The sequence below is a fragment of the Bos javanicus genome, chromosome 8 (genome assembly GCF_032452875.1).
Source record: "Bos javanicus breed banteng chromosome 8, ARS-OSU_banteng_1.0, whole genome shotgun sequence".
Taxonomy (NCBI): Eukaryota; Metazoa; Chordata; class Mammalia; order Artiodactyla; family Bovidae; genus Bos; species Bos javanicus.
In genome coordinates, this window is record NC_083875.1 from 67,857,082 (window position 1) to 67,877,265 (window position 20,184).

Sequence of the window (20,184 nt, forward strand, 5' to 3'; positions counted from 1 at the left end):
TGGTGAGGGGCAGGGACCAGCTGAAGGTCTATCTGATGCCAAGGCCCCTGCTTTCCTACCAGCCAATACAGCCACTATCAAAGCTGTCCCTACCCCTCCACCCCACCCCCAAACCCCTCCCCCAACCCGCTGCAAACCATCCCCACCACTGGTGGGAAGGGACATCACCTTTCTTACTCCAAATGCAGGAGCTCCAGGGAGCTGCCATGCCACAGCCAGGGGAAGGAGGGTAGCTTGGGAGGGCATGAGAAATGGCATTCTTTATTCATAAATAAAAACATAAAATTACCAGAAATAGTTTACATGGCCAAAAGGGGGCATCAAAAATAAATCAAAGCTGTCAAAAGCAGAGCAAACCAAACAAGACACAACCAAGAGAAAAATAACTCTGTACATAGTCTTCCAAATGCTAGTCCATCCATAGCCAGCCTGGGCCGGAGTTCCCGCTTAGCCTGCAGAGGAAGCGCAAGGGGGAGCACAGATAAATGAGGAAGGCGGAGCATGAAAGCACACAGGTGCATACACAGGTGCGTGTCCTCCTGGCAGGGACAGCTGCAGCTCTGACCACCCAGCCTGCCTGACCCCTAGGATCTCTCTCCCAAGAAGTGGCCCAGGCTAGGCCGGGAGTCGAGCAGGGGCAGAGGCTCGGTGGGTGCTTCTCAGGGGAGAGGTACCCCCCAACGCAGTCCCCATGGAACTCGGTATTCATGGGGACCGACTGTGCCCAGCAGGGGTTAATCCAAATGCAGAGACCAGAGGATAAATCCAGGGTGGGCGCCACATGAGAGTCTGGTCACTCTAAAGCCCAGAGGCAGAGCCCCCCTCGGTGTGGCTGCCTCCTTGCTCACAGCAGAGAGCTTCACCATCCTTTGGCTAGCAGAGCCGCAGCTCTGATCCAGCGAGCATGCGTCTTAGCAGCCACTCTCGGGGGAAGAGGCGGCGAGCTCCCGCTGGCCCTGGGCCAGGCCGCCTGTTCCGAGGCCTGCGTGGCCGACTTCTCCAGTCCTGCTCAGCCTCTGCTGCTCAGAGGCTCCTTCCGGAGAGAGGCTGGGTCTGGCAAGGTCCAGGAATAGCATGGAGGTTTTAGCACAGCGAAGGGAAGGGAAACCACACCGCGGCGAGGTCGCTATGTTATAGGACACTCTCATTCTGGTGCAACTGGGCCACCCTGGAGCCTTGGGCTGGTGGCAACCCAGGGAGGGCTCCATGGGTTGGCCTGGGGCAGAGATGGGGACAGGGGTGCAGGGCACTATCACACTGAGGTGGAGCTGCTGTGCCCCTGAGCGCCCTCCCCTGGGGCTTAGCACCCACCTCTTTGCAGCGAGGTCTTGAGGGCAGAGCAATGGGCTTTTGGCTGCCCTTTGGGGGGGTGGTCTCCAGCCCGAGGAGGGGACAGCAGCCTCTTTCTATCCATCAGGACAGCCTCTGGGAGGAAAGGACTCAGACAAGGCACAGGCTGGTAGAGATGAAGCAACCAGGAGACAAGGGGTGGGAAGTCTTTGACTTGGGGAGTGGGGGTGATCTGCCTGTGTCCTGTGGAGGGGACTGGCCTCCAGGCAGAGAGGGAGCTCTGGGCCTGTGGATTCCGGGTTTAAGTCTAGCCTATGACTAAGAGTAATGGCTTGAAATTCCAGAGAGGCTCCTCTGTCACGTGAAGGCAGGACAGGCACAGCCTAGCTTGGGGAATGGAAGGCAGAGCCAGCATCCGGGAAGGCGGCCCTGCTCTCAGTCCAGGCTCAAGGAGGGACTGTGGGGGGACCCTGGCAGGATGGGAGGCTGGAGGAGAAGCAGCTCCCCACTACCACCTGGGGCCTGGAGGGGTCCACAGTCGGGGACAGAACTGGGGAGCAATGGCCTGGGGCTGCTGCATACTCAGACATTCAGTTAACCCCCCTCAGCATGCGGGCGTGAGCCCAGGAATCCAGCCGGGGCTGGCTGTCCCAGGAACAGCAGCTGCAGCTCGAGGCAAAAATAGAACATGGAACAGCCTGGCTGCCTGCGAGATCTGGCTTGTGTCTGAAAAGACAAGAAAGGAAAAAGAAGAAGAAAATTCCCTGAACCAAGCAACTGAGAAACAATCTTTTCTCCGCACATCTTTGAAAAGGAAAACCAGCCTTCTGCAGGCCAGGAGTCCTTGATTATGGGGCTCAGGTGGGGCTAATGCAAGCAGAGGGGGGTGCAGCCGGGGGCCCCAGGGCTGTTCAGAGGCTGTGTTTGAGCCTCTTACTGTCTTTGGACACTGGCACTTTGGGGCCCCTCCCTGACCTGTAAAGGCTCTGTCTGTACTTAGCCCTGGAGGTGACAAGGGACATGACCGGCAGCAGGATGGAGCTGAAGGTGAAGGGGGAAGGCCTAGCCCAGATGACCCTGTGCCATCTCAGTGGACAAAGGTTATTCTGAGTTCAAGCAAAGACTTGGTTCTTAGGAATCAAAACCAATGCTGAGCAACTTGAACAGGAGGGGAAATCCCTATCTCTGGTCTCATGATGAAAAGATCTGGGGGCTCCCCTGGGGACAGCTTGGAGTCACACACTCCCTGCATCATCTTTCTTCCTCAGCACCCATCCCAGGGCCTTGGGGCTATGGCTTTAAGAAGAGATCAAAGGCCACCAGTCATCCCGAGGCTGCTCACGTCCAGTCAGCAGGGCTAGAGGGTCTGGCTGTCACCACCTAGCTTCTCCTTCAGACACCCTCTGGTCTGGCTGAGTCTCGACATCCGCCGGGTAGCCCCAGCTCTCCCCTCCTTTCTGAGACCTACAGTGTTGGGAAGCTCTGATTGCTGTTCAGCCAAGTTCTCCACATCCCACTCCAACCCCTGTCTCTCCATGGCTGGTGGGAATAGATGAGGTATGACCAGGTCAGATTCCAAAGCTTCTGGTCATAAATGCTTGTGTTCTGTTCCCAAGGGGCAAACCCAGTGTGTTGGGAGCGGGGGTGGGAGTCAAGAAAAGTTGTAGGAAAAGAGGTGGAAGGGAGCTTCCATCAGTCACCACCCTCTCTGGGAGAGCATTTAGGGAACCCTCTAAATGCTTAGAGGGTTCAAAATCTCTAAGCATTTTGAACAAAGACCAAGTTTTAGGAAGCCAGTAACCAAATCTTGATGATCCCAGGACTCCTCTCTTGGCAAAGCTGGAGGTCTGGCCGGCTGCAGGGTTGCTAAGCGCTGGATCTTGGGAAAGGCCAGGAGAGGCCCTGTAGCAGCAACCGTTCCCCACCCCCACCCCGCAACCAATCTCCTCGCCTTGAAGTCTGTACTTCTCTCTGAGGCCTGAGCAGGGAAGCAGGGCAAGGGAGCCCCCATTGACAGACTCAGCACCCCTGCCTCCCAATGCCAGGTCCCCGGCCCTCTCCCAGGAGGCCCCTCAGATCTCGGTGGCGATGATGTCCTCGTAGGGGATGTCAGCCCCTTCAAGGTCGATCTCAAAAGGCTCCCCTGCGCCGTCCCCCCGGGCCAGCTGCTGCAGTGCCTTCTCCAGGCGCTGGTTCCGTTGGTACATGGCCAGGTAGCTCTGCTGCAGCTGCTTCTGGTACTGGATCACTTTCTCCTTCTCCTCCTTCCACACCAGCCGCTCGTGCTGGAAGCCAGAGGACATCTGGTCATGCCCCTGCCGCTCCTCCTTGAGCTCTGCGCGCAGCCTCTCCAGCTCGCGCTGAAGGGCGGGCACGTCGTCCGCGGAGGCGGGACCCAGGGCAGCCGCGTCCCTGCTCCGCTGCAGGGCGGCCTGGGCCCGCAGCTCCAGCAGCTCCTGCTCCAGCAGGTTCACCTTCTCCCGCAGGAGCTCCGCCTCGTTCTTCTTGCGCTGCAGCTCGTTTTCGCACACCTCCAGCTCCAGGCCCTTGGTGCGCAGCGCGTTCTCCAAGTCCTGCGTCTTCAGCTCCAAACTCTCCAGCCGGCCCCGCGTGTCCTTCAGCTGAGCCTTCAGGTTGAGGATCTCGCTGGCCTTGGCGTTGATCTCTGTTTGGGACTCCTTCAGCTGCTGCTTCAGGAGGGAGATCTCTCCGGACTTCTGGCACACCTGCCACGAGGCAGGGCAGGGCAGGGACAAGAGAGAGCCAAAGGGTGAGAGTCCGCACGTACGGGGCACCTGATTGCTTAAAAGCACTTAATCCTATGTGATCCAGTGATTGGGACTCGTGGTTTTCACTGCCGAGGACGCGGGTTCCATCCCTGATCGGGAAACTAAGCTCCTGAAAGCCACCCAGCCCCGCCAAAAATAAAAAGAACTAAACTAGTCCTCACACAGTGCCTGGAAAGAGCCCCCAGCATGGTGGTCTGGGCGACCCACGAAGGCCAAGCCCTGCTGTGAGGCTCCTTTCATTCTGAATCTGGCTGGGTCTGTCCACAAGCCTGCCTCACCCCCCATTCAGTCTAAATCTCAGTCCATACCCAAACTCGTGTCCCTGTTGTTTGGTCGCTAACTCCTGGTTTTGAGACCTCATGGACTGTAGCCCGCCAGGCTCCTCTGTCCATGGGATTCTCCAGGCAAGAATACTGGAGTGCCATTTCCTTTTCCAGGGGATCTTCCTGACCCAGGGATTGAATCTGTGTCTCTTATGTCTACTACTTTGGCAGGTAGATTTTTTTTTTTTTTTTTTACCACTGGGGAAGTCCACCCAAACTTATAGCTATGTATATATTAAGGGCCAGTGGTTTAATCTGCTCACAGCCGGTAGCTCCACTATCTACATTAACATCGATGATGTCAATTTTGGGTCTAACTTCTATCATCTGTGTATATGCTCACACCCTCTGGCCTCACCCCTGCACATATTCTCTTCTCTTTCCTCTTGGGATAAAGACAATATTCACACAATCATGGCTGCACCCCAGCAACCTATTGGGCTCAGAGACAGTGCCCAGCTGGCATCTGCCAAATGATGAGCCGCTGTTCTCCCCAGTGCCCTCCACCATTTCTGCTTCAGTCTCCATCAAAAGTTGGCTAAGAGCAGCAAACAAAACTAATGACACTAATGAGACTGACTCAGACCCGTGTGTCTATGGAGTCCTGGCCACTGGGGGTCACGTGTCCAGGGCCAGTCTGGCTGGCTGTGTCACAAGAGCATTTTCTGCCAGCCTGCAGGAAAGATGGCCAGAATGAAGGCCAGGGTCTGGGCCTCCACAGAATAGATTCTTTGAGCAAGACTGGAAGTATTAATATTTCCTCTTTTCTTCTTGAGGCAGAACCACCCCTTTTTCTCATGCACCACCTCTGAAGTGTGCACAGCCCTACCACCATGCTTGGCTGGGACTGAAACAGCCTTCCGAGGGTGAGCCTGGATTTGCGTCATGCAGGGGGCAGCAGAGCCGTGGCTGAGGATGGGGCCTCGCTTTGAATCCTGGCTCTACCAGAGTGACCCGGCCAATTCTGCATCCATTAGCACAGTAGCATTATGAACATAAAACTCTGAACTCTGGGACCTAATTCAGGATCAGATCCTGCCTCTGATATCTGTTATGTGGTGACTTTGGCAAGTCATCTAACAAGCTCTTTGCTATTATAATTGTTCTCCGTGCTTCAGTGTCTTTAACTCTAAATTGAGTTTCACAGGGCTGTTGTAAAGGTTAAATGAAAGAACCTGAGGCCTGGCATTAATAAACACTCTATGAATTATTGTTGTTATGTTTGTAATATATTTCTATGTTTTTGTGAAAATTTACTTCATTTATTGTTTTACTAATAGTCTGACTGGACAACCTGGGAATGAGGTCACAGCCATGTCCAGGTTAGTTCTGGATTAGACAAGCAAGAATGGATGCATAATGCTAGCGTTGGCTTATGTTCTGAGATGGGCCAAAGTGTTCCCAAGTCCTGGCTGAGAAACCATGGCTGGGAAAGGGTCTCCTGAACCAACACTGATGAGAAGAAAGGCACTGGTCCCATGGATGAGGTCCTTTCCTCTTTGGGAAACCTGGCAAACAGAAAGTGACACTCCCTGCCCACCTGTCTAGCGCCTCTATCCATCACTTCCTCAGAAAGGATCTTTTTTCTCTACCCTTGATAACACCTGTCACTCTAATTTCCAGAATAAGTACAGGAGATCAGTTCAGACAGATGGCTGCATGGCTGATGGTGTGTCACCCCTACCTAGGGATGATGCTGGTCTAACCAGACCCAGTGAGTCCTCAGCCCCTTCCCAGGGCAGCCCCTTCCCAGTCTTTGAGGTGACTGCCATGTACACGCCTCTTCTGGTCCTTGCACCATCTTTAGAGGCCCATCAGGTGAGAAAAGTGAGCAGGATATGGGGGTTAGGCTGTTCTCCAGTGAGACCAGGTGCAGCCACCTAATTTCCAGGTGTGCCTGAGGATGTGCATGTGTACATGAGTCCTCTTTCTTCCTGTTCTATGCTTCCATCTCAGTCCACCAAACAGAAGCTCCACTTGCTCTTCTATGAGGACTGGCCAACTCTGTCCCTGAGACCTGCACAGATGTGACCACTCCCACCAGTGGGTGAAGTCCCCTTCCTCAAATGTCACAGATGAGGGACTTCCCTGGTGGTCCACTGGTTGAGACTCCATGCTCCCAATGCAGGAAGCTTGGGTTCGATCCTTGGTCAGGGAACTAAGACCCCACATGCCGTGTTGTAGCCAAAAAGTTAAAAAAAATAAAAAATCCCACAGCTTTGGAACTGTGATGTTTTCAGAGTGCACACAGAACCTTCCATAAAGAAAACAACAACAAAAAGATGAAGAAAAAACATCGCAAATAGTGCTATGGTCTCTTGTGGCTTTGGGACCATCAGGAACCAGGGATGGTTTGCGGTCCTGCAGAGCCTCTGCGATGCACAGAGGTGGCCCTCAGACAGCCTGGCTGGGACTTGGTTCTCTTGTTCTAGTTTCTCAGCCAATGACTCAATTAGTAAATTCAATTCTGGCCATGAGGCATGGGGTTGGGGAGATGAAGAAGCCCAGGCTAAGAAAATCTTCAACATGGTTTACTGGGAAGCCCTTTCTTTGGGTCAGGGAGCCATCAGTCCAGCCCAGTTTTCCGGGGCAATTGTGTTCCCACCCCTGTTGCTCCGGTAGCTCAGCTGGTGAAGAATCTGCCTATAATGCAGGAGACCCCGGTTTGATTCTTGGGTTGGGAAGATTCCCTGGAGAAAGGATAGGCTACCCACTCCAGTATTCTTGGGTTTCCCTGATGGCTCAGATGGTAAAGAATCTGCCTGCAGTGCAGGAGACCTGGGTTCGATCCCTGGGTTGGAAGATCCCCTGGAGGAGAGCATGGCAGTCTGCTCCAGTATTCTTGCCTGGAGAAGCCTGGTGGGCTACAGTCCATGGGACTGCAAAGAGTCGGACATGACTGAGTGACTTCACACTTCTCCCTGTTGCTTAGAGCCTGGAGGAGACCTGGAGAAAGTGGTGGGGAATGCAGGCACTGAACCCCTGCCCGTCCCCTGCCCACGCCCTCATCCTCACCTCCCACTGCGTCTCCTCCAGTGCAGGGGCAAAGCTGGTCTTCTCTTTCTCGTAAGACCTGAGTTTGGTCTCCAGCAGGTCCTGCTCCTTCATGAGGCTCTCGAGTTCCTGCCGGAGCTGCCGTTTCTCCTGCTGAAGCTGGAGCACCTGGAGATGCAGGACCTGCTGAGCGCGCTGGCTCTTCTGTGTGGCCACCTTCATCTTGCCCTTGGCCTCCAGCCCCTCCAGCTCGTCCTTGCAGCGCCGCGGCCGCTCCTCGTAAGGTTGGCTGGCGGCCAGCTCCTTCTCCTCGAAGCTGCGGTGCAGCCTCTGCAGCTCGCCCTCCCTCTCCAGCAGCTGCTTCTCCAGCTCCTGGATGGTGCACTGGTCCGTGGAGATGGGGGAGCGCACAGAGCCCTTGTCTTTGCTTGCGTGGGCCAGCTTGCTGCCCCCGTCAGAGAAAGACAGGGCCTTTAGGCTCATCATGTTGCTGTCTTGGAGGACAATGCCCTGTGTGATGTTGTGGGCTGAGCCCCCAAACCGGCTGGCGGGCCCCACAGGAGTGACCAGCGGGTCCAGCTGGTAGCTGCTGCTGGTACTGTGGGTGGGCAGGCTGGACATGGAGTTCCGGCCGGAGTCGGACAGTGCCCCGGAGCACAGGCTGGGCTTCAGCTCCTGCTCCTTGGGCTTGTCCAGAGGCGCAGGATGCAGCTGGTGGCCGGCGCTCTCAGGGGATGAGTGGAGGATGGCGCCTGACCGTGGCAGCACCGGCTTGAAGGCCGTGGGTCTCACAGCACCCTTCTCAGAACCCTGGGGAGGAAAACAGCCATACTGACCCTGTGTCTCCCTGCGATGAGCCCTGAGTCAGGTATGCAGGCCAGCTACATGGCACCTTCCTGGTCAGGGGCTGCAGGTGACCTCACCTGTTACTCTGAAGGGACCAGAAGTGGTGAATCTCCCTCAAGGAGGAGGAATTCCTCCATGCCTGTCCTTAAATATCATTAGGCCCTTTGTTCTGCAAACTGCCAACCAGTTTGTCACCAGTTTCTCCGAGATGACAGCCCTTTTAGGTTCACTGGCTGAGACCCCTGTGCCAGGGTTCTGGGGCTCGGTGTGCTGCAGGTAAGGATGCTGGACACACTTTCCTCGGGGAAGTTCATCCCTGCTTCTTCCCCATTACTTCCAGTTGGCCAGCAGCTGGAACTCTGGCTGTGGCCTCCCCCAATGGTTGGGAGAACCACTTGAAATAACAGTCTTTTCCCTAAAGCCATCATTTTCTTTATTAGAGGACTTCAAAGTTTACAAGCTCTTTACTTTGAAAAGTTGAAACTCTATCCAACATGTGGGCTGTTTCCTAGCATATCAATGCATAGATTCATCCTCCCAGGTGAGGCCAGGGTGCTGAATAGGAACAATACTTCTAGCACCGACTGGCAGGACCCATGAGAACTTAAACTGGGACGTGGGCTGGATTTCTGAGCACCTGGGACTCTCTGCCCTCATCCTTGCTAGATTGGTGATGATAACAAACCCGAGGGACTTCCCTGGTGGTCCAGTGTTTAAGACTCCATGCATCTACTTCAGGGGGTGCGAGTTCCATTCCTGGTCAGGGAACTAGGATCCCACAAGTCACGCAGCATGGCAAAAAACTAACTACCAAACTCACAGCTCTTATCCCAACAAAGATGCTTTAGGGCTGGTTTGAGTGAGAGCTGCTGTCCCACCAGAGAAGCAAAGGAGGAGAAAGCCCACCTCTGTGAGTCCTCTAACAAGAGAGCCTATCAGATCTCTTCAGGTGGGCTCTCCCCCTGCTTTTCCAGATGGTAAGGGAGCCCTTCCTGCTTCCCATGCACTTGAAAACATGGCTATGGGTCCTGCCTTGGCAATCCTGAGTTATAGCCCAGCAGAGTTCAGAAAGGCTTGCATTCTCTTATTGCTCTGTGCTAAAAAGCTCACCCAGGACTTTTGCATTATGAGACTGATCAATGTGTTCATTCCTTTGTCCAATCTTGCTCTCTGGTGTGGCTAAGTACTCCTGCCCTCTCTGCATCATTCAGTAATGTAAGCGTTCTCAGTGATGTAAGCACTTAAGACCTTCCCCACCACCGCTCTCAGCCCCAGGCCTCTTCCCTGCCTTTCCAATCCAGCCACCCACACCAGAGACCCCTCCACTTACCATCTCTAGCTGATTGGAGAAGGGCATGAGCTTCGGTGGGGTGGATGGGTCAAAGTCCACTCCTGCCTGGCCCCCTAGGTCCCCACTGGACAGTGCCGTGTAATCAGGGCGGTGGGAGCCCCGGGCCTTCTGGCTGACCTTGATGTAGAAGAAGTCTTCGCTCTTGCCCATTTTGGAGCTGGACTTGCCATGTCCCGAGTCTTGGGAGAAGCCGAACCTCAGCAGCCCGTCTGAATAGCGGTTGAGCTTCTTGAGGTGGGAAGACTTGCGCAGCTTGTACTGCGAGGCCCGGCAGTGCTTGCTGTGGAAGCCGTGGCCAGAGATGAGGCTGCTGACGCTGCCCATGGCGACACGGGGGCCGAGGACAGGTGGGGCAGAGTGGGGACCTGGCGTGGCAGGGGCGGCGAGGGGCAGTCCTGGCTCCGAGAAGAGACTGCAGTCATAGCAGAAGCCTCACAGAGCCTGGGAGAGCTGAGACCTGGAAGAAGACATAAGCAGAAGTCAGCCTGGATGGGGTAGTCATGGCACGTCCCCACTGGTGACCAACCTCGAGATCTGGGCAGCAGAAAAATGCATGTTTCCCTTAACAGAGGCTCAGCCCTGTCTCTGTCTCAATGAGCCCCCCTCTCATTCTTCCTTTGTTCTCTAATTCAGCAAACATCTGCTAGAAGCCTACTATGGGATGGCTCTCTTCTTTTTTTTTTTTAATTTTTATTCTTTTTTTAACACCCAAAACATTTTGTATTGGGGTACAGCTGATTAACAATGTTGTGATAGTTTCAGGTGAATAAAAAGGGACTCAGCCATACATATGCATGTATCCCTTCTCCCCTCAAACTGCCTCCCATCCAGGCTGGCACATAACACTGAGTAGAGTTCCATGTGGTATACAAAGGTTTTTGTTGGTTATTCACTTTAAATATAGCAGTGTGTACATGACCTTCCAAAAGTCCGTAACTATCCCTTCCCCCCAGCAACTGTGAGTTTGTTTTCTAAATCTGTTAGCTTTTTTCTGTTTTGTAAGTCAGCTCGTTTGTATCGTTTCTTTTTGGATTCTACATAAAAGGGATGTCATGATATTTCTCCTTCTCTGTCTGATTTACTTCACTCAGTATGATACTCTCTAGGTTTATCCATGTTGCTGCAAATGGCCTTATTTCATTCTTTTTAATGGCTGAGTAATATTCCATTGTATCTATGTACCACATGTACAATCTTCTTTGAGATGGCTCACTTCTCAGCACTGGGATGCAGGGGTGAACAGTTACAGTCCCTGCACTCATGGGGCTTGTGTGTGGTGTAGTGTGGACTGGCCATAAACAGATCAACGTATGTGACCTCAAGCGATCTGTGTGCTACAGGGGAAATAAAGCCAAGTGAATGGGATGGAATTCTGTTGTTGTACTAGTTGCTCAGTCAGACTTCTTGTGACCCCACAGACTATAGCCCGTAAGGCTTCTCTGTCCATAGACTTTTCCAGGCAAGAATACTGGAATGGGTAGCCATTCTCTTCTCCAGGGGATCTTCCCAACCCAGGAATCGAACCCAGGTCTCCCACACTGCAGGCAGACTCTTTAGAGTCTGAGCCACCAGGAAGAGGAGGTGGTTGTTTTACGCAGGAAATACAAATGAAGCCTCTCTCTGTTTGGTGTTATTTGAAGAGAAATGACACCAAGAAAATGAAGAAGAAAGCATGTGGAGACCTGTGGGGAGAAATAGGAAGCTCAGGGGTAGACCCAAATGCAAAGCCCTGAGTCCCTGAGTGCAATGTGTTGGGCATTTGTGAGATCAGTAAGGAGGCCAGTCTGGCTGGAGGGTAGTTAGCAGTGGGGGTTTGGAGGATGCAGACGTCAGAGAGATAGTAGGTGCCAGGCAACAGAGAGCCTAACTGGCCATAAAGGTTTTGGCTTTAGTCTGAGATAAGAAACCCCCAGATGGCTTTAAGCAGCTGACAGCTTGATCTGACTTGGGTTGTGGAGGGTCGTTCTGGCTGCTGTATGGAAAAGAGCCACTGGAGAGCTTGGGTGGAAGTGCTGGGCCTGTTATAGCAGGTGAGTGACTAACATGGCTAGGCTAGTGTGGTAGCTGTGGATTCCATTTTTTTTTCAATTGTATTTATTTATTCTTGACTGTGCTGGGTCTTCACTACTTTTCTCTAGTTGTGGAGAGAGGAGGCTATTCTCTAGTTGTGGTGCACGGGCTTCTCAGTGCAGTGGCTTCTCTTGTTGTAGAGCATGGGCTCTGGGTTGCACAGGCTTCAGTAGCTGTAGCACATGGGCTCAGTAGTTGGGCTCCTGGGCTCTAGAGCACAGGCTCAATATTTGTGGCACGTGGACTTAGTTGCTCTGCCGCATGTGGGTTCTTTCCAGACCCACATGGGTCCAGGAATTGAACCCATGTCTCCTGCACCACTGAGCGAGCAGGGAAGAATTAAATTTTAGATGTAATTTTAAGGTTGAGCTGATGGTACTAGTTAAAAGACTGAATGTAGGGAGGGAAAGAGTGGAATCTAGGATGACTTCAATGTTTTTTATCCAAGTATCCAGAAGAAGTAAGTTGCCATTTATTGAGATGCAAAAGACCACAGAAGGAACCAGTTTAGGATGAAGAGGGGGTGGAAATAGGACTTTGGCTTAAGACATTAAGATTGCAAAGCCCATTAGAGATCCAAGCAGTGATGTGGAGTAGGATGGGTGTGGAGCAGGGCAAGCTGCAGATTTCCCTGTGTGAGCTGTTTGTGCATAGTCTCGGAGCTAGGTCTGAGACTAGATGAAAAAGCAAGGGCAAGAAGGCAAGAGAAATGTGAGGACTGGTTCACTGAGGCCGGGAAGATGAGTGGAAATGAGGAAGAGACACTAAGGGGTCTTTGACAGACATGCAGGAGATGCGTGAAAGGTAAGGATGAAGATGGTGTCAAGTGATGCTGAACTAAGATGGCGACTAAGAATTGGTCAATGGATGTGGCTATGTGGAGGCACCAGTGACCTTGACAAGAGTGGTTTTGGTGGAATGGTGCGAACAAAGGCCTGACTGGAGAGGGCTCACAGGAAGAAGAGAGAAACAACTGTACCCCTGAACAATAAATAGTAACTTGGCTGACTTGGTTTGGATTCCTAGTTATGCTCCCTGCCAGCTATGATGTGGGAGGTAAACTCTCTTACGTCTTTACCTTCTGTGTCACAAACCAATTCTAAGATACACTTAAAGTTGTTTTTTTTTTTTTTTTTTAAGTAATGGGACTGCATCTTATAATCAATGCTGAAAACAATAACAATGGCCTTGCCGGTCACCAGACAGAGGAATGCGATAGAAGGCAATGTGGGCACCCTCGTGGATGTAGGCAAATCGCTCAAGCCTGGGTCACCTGATTGTCAGAGCTTGGAAATGCTGTGTGATTGTCATGCATTGAGAAGGAGTATTTCTTAGTCAGTCAAAAGACAGATGATTCAATTAAGAAGCGGGGGGAGGGGAGGCACACGGCAAGTTTAATAAAATAGGAAATGCAGAAGGAACCCTGCATTCTTTATTCTGCTCTAAATTACCCTGTCAACTGAAAGGGGCAGAAGACATCCCAGGTGGGTGATAAGGGGGTATTATGACTGAGGGAGCCAGAAGACTCTTCAGACTCTGAAGATGAAGGCTCAGATTCAAACATGCATTGTCATCTTGAAGAATAAAGTAGCTATGACATGAATAAATACATCCTATATTCCAATCATAAGAGCAACCACACAACAAAACAGCGTTCCATAAGTGTAATATATGCTTTTCTATGAAAAGCTTTTATTATATTGATGGTCTCTTAGAATCAGGGAAACATGATGATACCTCATGGGGCCATTACAAGCAGTTTATTGGATCTTACTGGAAGCTAATAGGTCTGATACATTTATTTGAAGCCTAGTATATAGTAGGCACTCAGTGAATAGGAGGTATTTTCACTGGCATCTATGATTTATATTATCATTATTGTTCTCTCCAGGCATACATCAGCCCTGTGTTATCTTCAATGGCCACATCTCATTTTCCAGAACTAGTTCTCTCCTCTCCAAATGCAAGTTTCCTGCATCCCATTCCCTGACAGCACTACTTAGGTGCATGAAGTTCCTCTGCTAATTTAACAGCTGACAATGACAAAATGTGTTTCTCATGCCCCAGGTCATCCATCTCTTGCTTAGTTGAGGCCCCAGGGGCCTATGAGGCAATATTTTACTGCTGTCCATATATTGGGAAGCTATTTTTGGCCAAAAGACTCTTGCGCACTCTGCATGCTCTACCAGTTGGACAACTGGTGACTTACTTTTTGCTCATCCAGTTACACATTTATGAACATCTGCATGGACAGTGTTGTAGAGATAATACCATAGGCTATGGCATCAGAGAGACTTGGATTTGAAAATTAACCTCTCTGAGATTTCTTTGCCACAAAATGGAAATAATCAGAATTTCACAGGCTCAGTATGAGGATGAAGCAAACTCACAGAAGTCAAGTGCAATGCCTCACACATGGTAGGTACTGTCCAGGGAGTCCATGATCAACTGAAAGACAGGATTAGGGTGCCTTCTAGAAGTATAATAGCTGGAACAGAACTATAATACCAGGAAGACATGTGAAATGAATCTGTTTGCAGCTCATATAATTCAATAATAAAAAATGAACAAACTTAATTGAAGAATGGGCAGAAGATCTAAATAGACATTTTTCCAAAGAAGACATACAGATGACCAACAGGCACACAAAATGATGCTCATCATTGCTAATAATCAGAGAAATGCAAATCAAAACTATAATGAGGTACCACCTCACACTGCTCAAAAGGACCATTATTAAAAAGTCTACAAATAACAAATGCTGTAGTGGATATGGAGCAAAGGGAATCTTATACTGCTGATGGGAATGTAAACTGGTGCAGCCTCTATGGAAAACAGCATGGACGTTCCTCAAAAAATGAAAAATAGAGTTGCCATATGATCCAGCAATCCTGTTACAGGATGTCTATCTGAAGAAAACCATAATTTAAAAAGATACACACACCCTGGTGTTCACTGTGGCACTATTTACAATAGCCAGGGCATGGAAGCCACCTAGATGTCCATCAACAGATAGGAATGGTTAAAAAAGAGGTGGTACATATATACAATAGAATATTACTCAGCCATGAAAAGGAATGGAATAACGTCATTTGCAGTAACATGGATGAACCTAGAGATTATCATCCTAAATGAAGTAAGCCAGACAGAGAAAGACAAATGACATATGAATAACACTTATGTGTGGAATCTAAAACATGACACAAATGAACATATCTACAAACAGAAACAGACTCTCAGACATACAGAACAGACTTGTGGTTGCCAAGGGAGGTGAGGGAAGGATAGATTGGGAGTTTGGGATTAGCAGATTCAAACTTAGTATGTATAGGATGGATAAACAACAAGTTCCTACTGTATAGCACAGGGAACTATATTCAATATCCTATAAACCATAATAGAAAAGAAAATGAAAAGAAAATAAATACAGATAACTGAATCATTTTGCTCTACAGCAGAAATTAACATTGTAAATCAACTATACTTCAATAAAGTTAAAAAAAAAAAAAAAAGAATCTGTTTGCAGCTCTCCTGATGCACTGCCATCTCCTTTCACTTGGACCCTGAGACAGCCTCCAAATTTATCTTTTCCCCATCTGCTCATCCTAAGCATCTGAAGTGTCAAAGTTCTTCCGCTCACAGGTGAAAACCTTTCAAGGCTTCCCATTACTCGTAGAGTGAAGCAGGCTCCTCATGAGGTCATTGGGTTTGGCTGATTTGCCCACCACTCCAGACTCCTCACCTCAGTGACGGCCACACTGTTGCTTTTCTGCTGGTGGAACACACCAAACCTCTTCTCATCAAGGAGCTTTCATGCCTGCTGTTGCCTCTGCTGACAACTCTCTTCCCTTAGCTCTTCCTCTTCACACAAATTTCCCTTTCTCACGCTTTAGTTTTGAATTTGAATATCACCTCCATGGCTTTCCTAGTTACTCATAGAAAAATCCATTTCTCCCCTTCCTCTCTGTTAGAACCAGTCTGTTTATTTCCTTCACAACACTTGATTTAATCAGTCGATTCTAAAGAAAAATCAGCCTTGAGTATTCATTGGAAGGACTGATGCTGAAGCTGAAGCTCCAGTATTTTTGCCACCTGATGCAAAGAACTGAATCATTGGAAAAGACCCTGATGCTTGGAAAGATTGATGGCAGGAAGAGAAGGAGGTGGCAGAGGATGAGATGGTTGGATGGCATCACTGAATCAATGGACATGGGTTTGAGTAAACTCTGGGAGATGGTGAAACACAGAGGAGCCTGGCATGCTGAAATCTGTGGGGTCTCAAAGAATTGGACACTGAGCAACAACAAAATCTTTTAAAACAAAACTTTTTATTATATATTGGAGTATAATTGATTAATAATGTTGTGTTAGTTTTCAGGTGTATAGCAAAGTGATTCAGTTATACATATACATGTATTTATTCTTTTTCAAATTCTTGGCCCAATTAGGTTGTTATATAATATTAAGTAGAGTTCCCCGTGTCATACAGTAAGTCATTGCTGCTAACCTATAATAATCTGCTGCTAACTTATAATAATAACCACCAGAATTTCAGCTCTGTGAGAGCAGAGACTTTGTCTCTAGACTCCTAGGGTGAAAATGAAGCAAAACACAGAGGGGTTAGATGACTTGGCCTTTGTCATTCAACTGGCCAGTGACCAAGGTGGGATTTGAACCCAGACCCAAATTCCATGATATCCACATGTGAGCAGATTGCTGAGGACTATAGGTAGAGGCTCAGAGATAGGGTGCCTAGTTACCCAGTCGCTGACTCTTTGTGATCCCATGGACTGTAAACTGCCTGGCTCCTCTGTCCATGGGATTTTCTAGGCAAGAATACTGGAGTGGGTTGCCATTTCCTGTTCCAGAGATCTTCCCAACCAAGGGATCGAACCTGCATCTCCAGCAGCTCCTGCATTGCAGGTGGATTCTTTACCACTGTGCCACCTGGGAAGCCCCCAGAGATGTTAGGGATCCTATCCTGGAAGGCAGGTCAGTTTCAAGGGTTGACAGAAAGAAAGTCAGGAGGGGAAATTAAGCTCATGGCCTCCAGCCATAGCTTCATTTCCCAACTGGGCAGGAAACAAGGTTCTAGGTATGGGTGAGCTCCTTCACTGACCTGAACGGCAGCCTGGAAGATGTGCGAAGGGCAAGCACTGTGCTGGGTCCCAGGGGACCGAGAGGGAGAAGACAAATGATGCCAGGGAGCAAAGGCATGGAGTGGGTGAAGGATGCTGGCTCTGATCCTGAGAGCATTTCTGTCCCTTAGCCCTGGAGCCTCTGCTCTCCATTCCCCAGGTCTTAACACACAGAAGAGCTTTGAAGTTTGAGATTCTCCCCCAGATATATTTGAAGCTAACCTAATTACCTTTAAATGTCTAGACTTGTTTGGTTTTCAACTTGGAGAGAGCATCACAGAAAACCTGGCCATGATCCACCCTAGTTCCCAAATCTTGGGTCTTCCCACCCACCCCCTACAAGACTCATTGTCTCTGCCCTCAGGCAGGCAAGGGGAAGGGCACATTTTTCTTCCTGGGAAAGAAATCCTCACTGGCCCAGAGTGTGGGATACGGGATGAAAGTGAGCAACCACACAGATCTTGGAGACTGCAGGAGGGGAAAGGAAGAGGCAAGAAGGACTGGAGAGGAAAAGGTAAAGAAGCTACAGCTCCTCAGGCTGGGCTCAATTACGTGAGCTCCATGATCTCCATGGATGTTACAAAAGAAATCCAGCAAACATTAGACTTTATGAGAGGAAAGAGAAGGACAGCCAAGAATAGGTGGTGGTAAAGGAGCCCCTAGGATACACGTCTCAGAATCTGGCCCCAGGGAACTGAGGGGACTTGCCTCTAGGAGTGCCAGCGCCTCCCCACCCTGCCACGTGACCTTCCCCACCGAGGATGGCTTCCCCACCAGGAATGCAAGGACCTGGAAGCCCTGGACTTTGAGCTGCTGCTACTCCCACGGCAGCTGCTCCCTCCCCATCCATCTTGTACTCTTTTAACCAGGGCTCACACCAGGGTGACACATTCCTCCCTTTCTGGAATATGGAGCTAGAGACACAAACATGAAAAGGGGTCTGTCAGGACTCAGGAAGGTGAGTATTACTGCATCCCCCCTCATCTCACACCAAAGGGAGAAGCAGATATGGCCTTTTGTTGTTCAGTTACCATGTCGTGTGGACTCCTTGCAATCCCATGGACAACAGCACACCAGACTTCCCTGTCTTTCACTGTGTCCCAGAGCCTGCTCAAACTCATGTCCACTGAGCCAGTGATGCCATCCAACCATCTCATTCTCTGTCACCCCTTCTCCTCCGGCCTTCAATCTTTCTCAGCATCAGGGTCTTTTCCAAAGAGTCTATTCCTCACATCAGGTGGCCAAATTATTGGAGCTTCAGTCCTTCCAATAAATATTCAGGATTGATTTCCTTTAGGATTGACTAGTTTGATCTCCTTGCTATCCAAGGAACTCTCAAGTCTTCTCCAGGACCATAGTTTAGAAGCATCGATTCTTCCGCTATCAACCTTCTTTATGCTCCAACTCTCACATCCATAAATGACTCAGGAAAAACCACAGCCTTGACTATACGGATCTTTGTCCACACCAAACCCAGACTTCCTGCCTGGGGAAAGTGAGGATACACAGCTGCCCTCTTGTTTGCCCTCTTTGTCTGGAGAGATCACCTACAAGATCAGGATGCTAGCCTCCAGCCACCCTGCTCCTTCTCATGCCTCGCTCTTTCTCAGTCCAGGTCATTCCCTGACTTCTTTCCTTCCTTTATCCTCTCCCCATCACCACCCAGGCCAAGCTATCGGGCATCTCTATGTTCTCAGCACTCTCCCACCAGGTGCATCCATCTGGGGCATCCACTGGGCTGTGCTGCTGCTGATGGAGCAGGGGAAGCCCTTGCTGAACCCTGAGGAATTCTGCTCCAGCACCCATGGAGAGGGGGAGGGCGCCCACACCAGAACACACTCCATGGGGTGTTTCCTCAGTGAGCACCAAGTAATCTCACCTGTGGCCTGAGCTGACGGGGTTGCTGTGTAGGGGTTCATTGGGTCACTAATTCAACAAATATTTCTTCCTCATCTGACAAGGGCCAAGTACTATGCAAAGTGCAGGTGGAAGAGGGTGAGGAAGGAAGGAGAGGAGAAAATGCATAGAAGGAAAAAAAGAAAAGCCAGGGATAAGTGTCAGTCGTGTGCGTCTGTGTTCATGTGTGTGTGTGCATGTGTGTGTGTGTGTTCTCCACTTTAGTTGCAGCATCCAGGGAAGATCTTGGAGAAGATGGTATTTAGGAAGAGCCAGGCTGATGAAGGTTTTGGTAGAATGGCCCCTCGGCTCTGATGCAGGAATGGGCATAGGGGTTTAGAGCAGAGGGGTCTCCAGGGTGGTGACCTGGCAATATGTGAAGAAAAGACTTCTTTGACTGTCATGACCAGGGGTGCCACGGGCATCTGGTGGCCAGAGCACAGAACAACTCTCAGGACAAAGAATTATCTCACCTGAACCCTCAATAGTACCAAGGTTGAGAAACCTGGATTTAGAGGAAAGGAAAGAAAATATGAGATTTAGAGCCTCAGGTCTGCCACTCTTGCGGTGTGACTTTGAGTAAGTGGTTTAAGCTCCGTGCCTCTGTTTTCTCACTTGTAAAATGGAAGTGGCCACATTTGCCCTGCCACAGGGCTTTATCATGAAAGGAAGTGAGAGCTTAGAATATACCAGAAAAATCACCAACGCTGGTTATTGTATGATTTCTCACTGTCATCCGGGACAGTTCTCTGAGATATTCTATTATACAATATGGTTTATTTGAGAAGCACCATGGAGCTGCACCCCCAGTACAGACCCTGGCCTGGACACAGAAGTCTCATCATGATGGCTCGTCTTGCACAGCACCCATGAACTGGGGTGTAGACAGAGACTGGGCTGCAAGATGTAACAATCCTCCCCTCAGTTGGTGCAAAGCTGGGCTCAGTTTCCAACCAGAACAGGAGGGGCTGGATTCAGTTCAGCTCTTCTCTGAGATCTGAGAATTTAATCTCCTAAAATCTCGTGAGAGCTATCCACACCCTCCTCACAAAAATGTCACCTCCCACCCCGACTCCCCCGCACTCCAACATTTTGACTATCATGTCTTAAAATTCCTTGACCCCAAACACCTCTCGATGGACCTAGTTTAGAAACAGATGAATACATCCTGCTCTGGGGGATCAAACATGAGCTTTGGAGTTCCAGGTAAAGGGGCAATTGCTAAGTCATGGCCAACTCTTTGTGACCCCGTGGACTATAGCTCTCCAGGCTCTCTGTCCATGGAATTCTCCAGGCAAAAATAGTGGAGTGGGTTGCCATGCCCTTCTCCAGGGGATCTTCCTGACCCAGGGATTGAACTCAGGTCTCCGGCATTGCAGGCAGATTCTTTACCATCTGAGCCACCAGGGAAGCCAGAATGAATACTTTGCCTTGGATCATTGACTTAACTAATGACTCCCTGCTTCTCTGTAGAAGCAGGGGAGGAA

General features: G+C 50.0%; 1 protein-coding gene across 1 annotated transcript in view; it reads right to left on the reverse strand.

Moving 5' to 3' along the window:
• Positions 1 to 234: 234 nt before the first annotated feature.
• Positions 235 to 20,184, reverse strand: part of LZTS1 (leucine zipper tumor suppressor 1) — a 67,152-nt gene continuing 47,202 nt past the window's right edge. The window contains exons 2-4 of the mRNA XM_061425829.1: positions 9,573 to 10,050; positions 7,418 to 8,206; positions 235 to 4,016 (exon numbers count right to left, since the gene is read on the reverse strand). Coding sequence (XP_061281813.1) covers positions 3,363 to 4,016; positions 7,418 to 8,206; positions 9,573 to 9,917 — 1,788 coding nt within the window. The 5' untranslated portion in view covers positions 9,918 to 10,050 and the 3' untranslated portion in view covers positions 235 to 3,362. The remainder of the gene's footprint in view (positions 4,017 to 7,417; positions 8,207 to 9,572; positions 10,051 to 20,184) is intronic.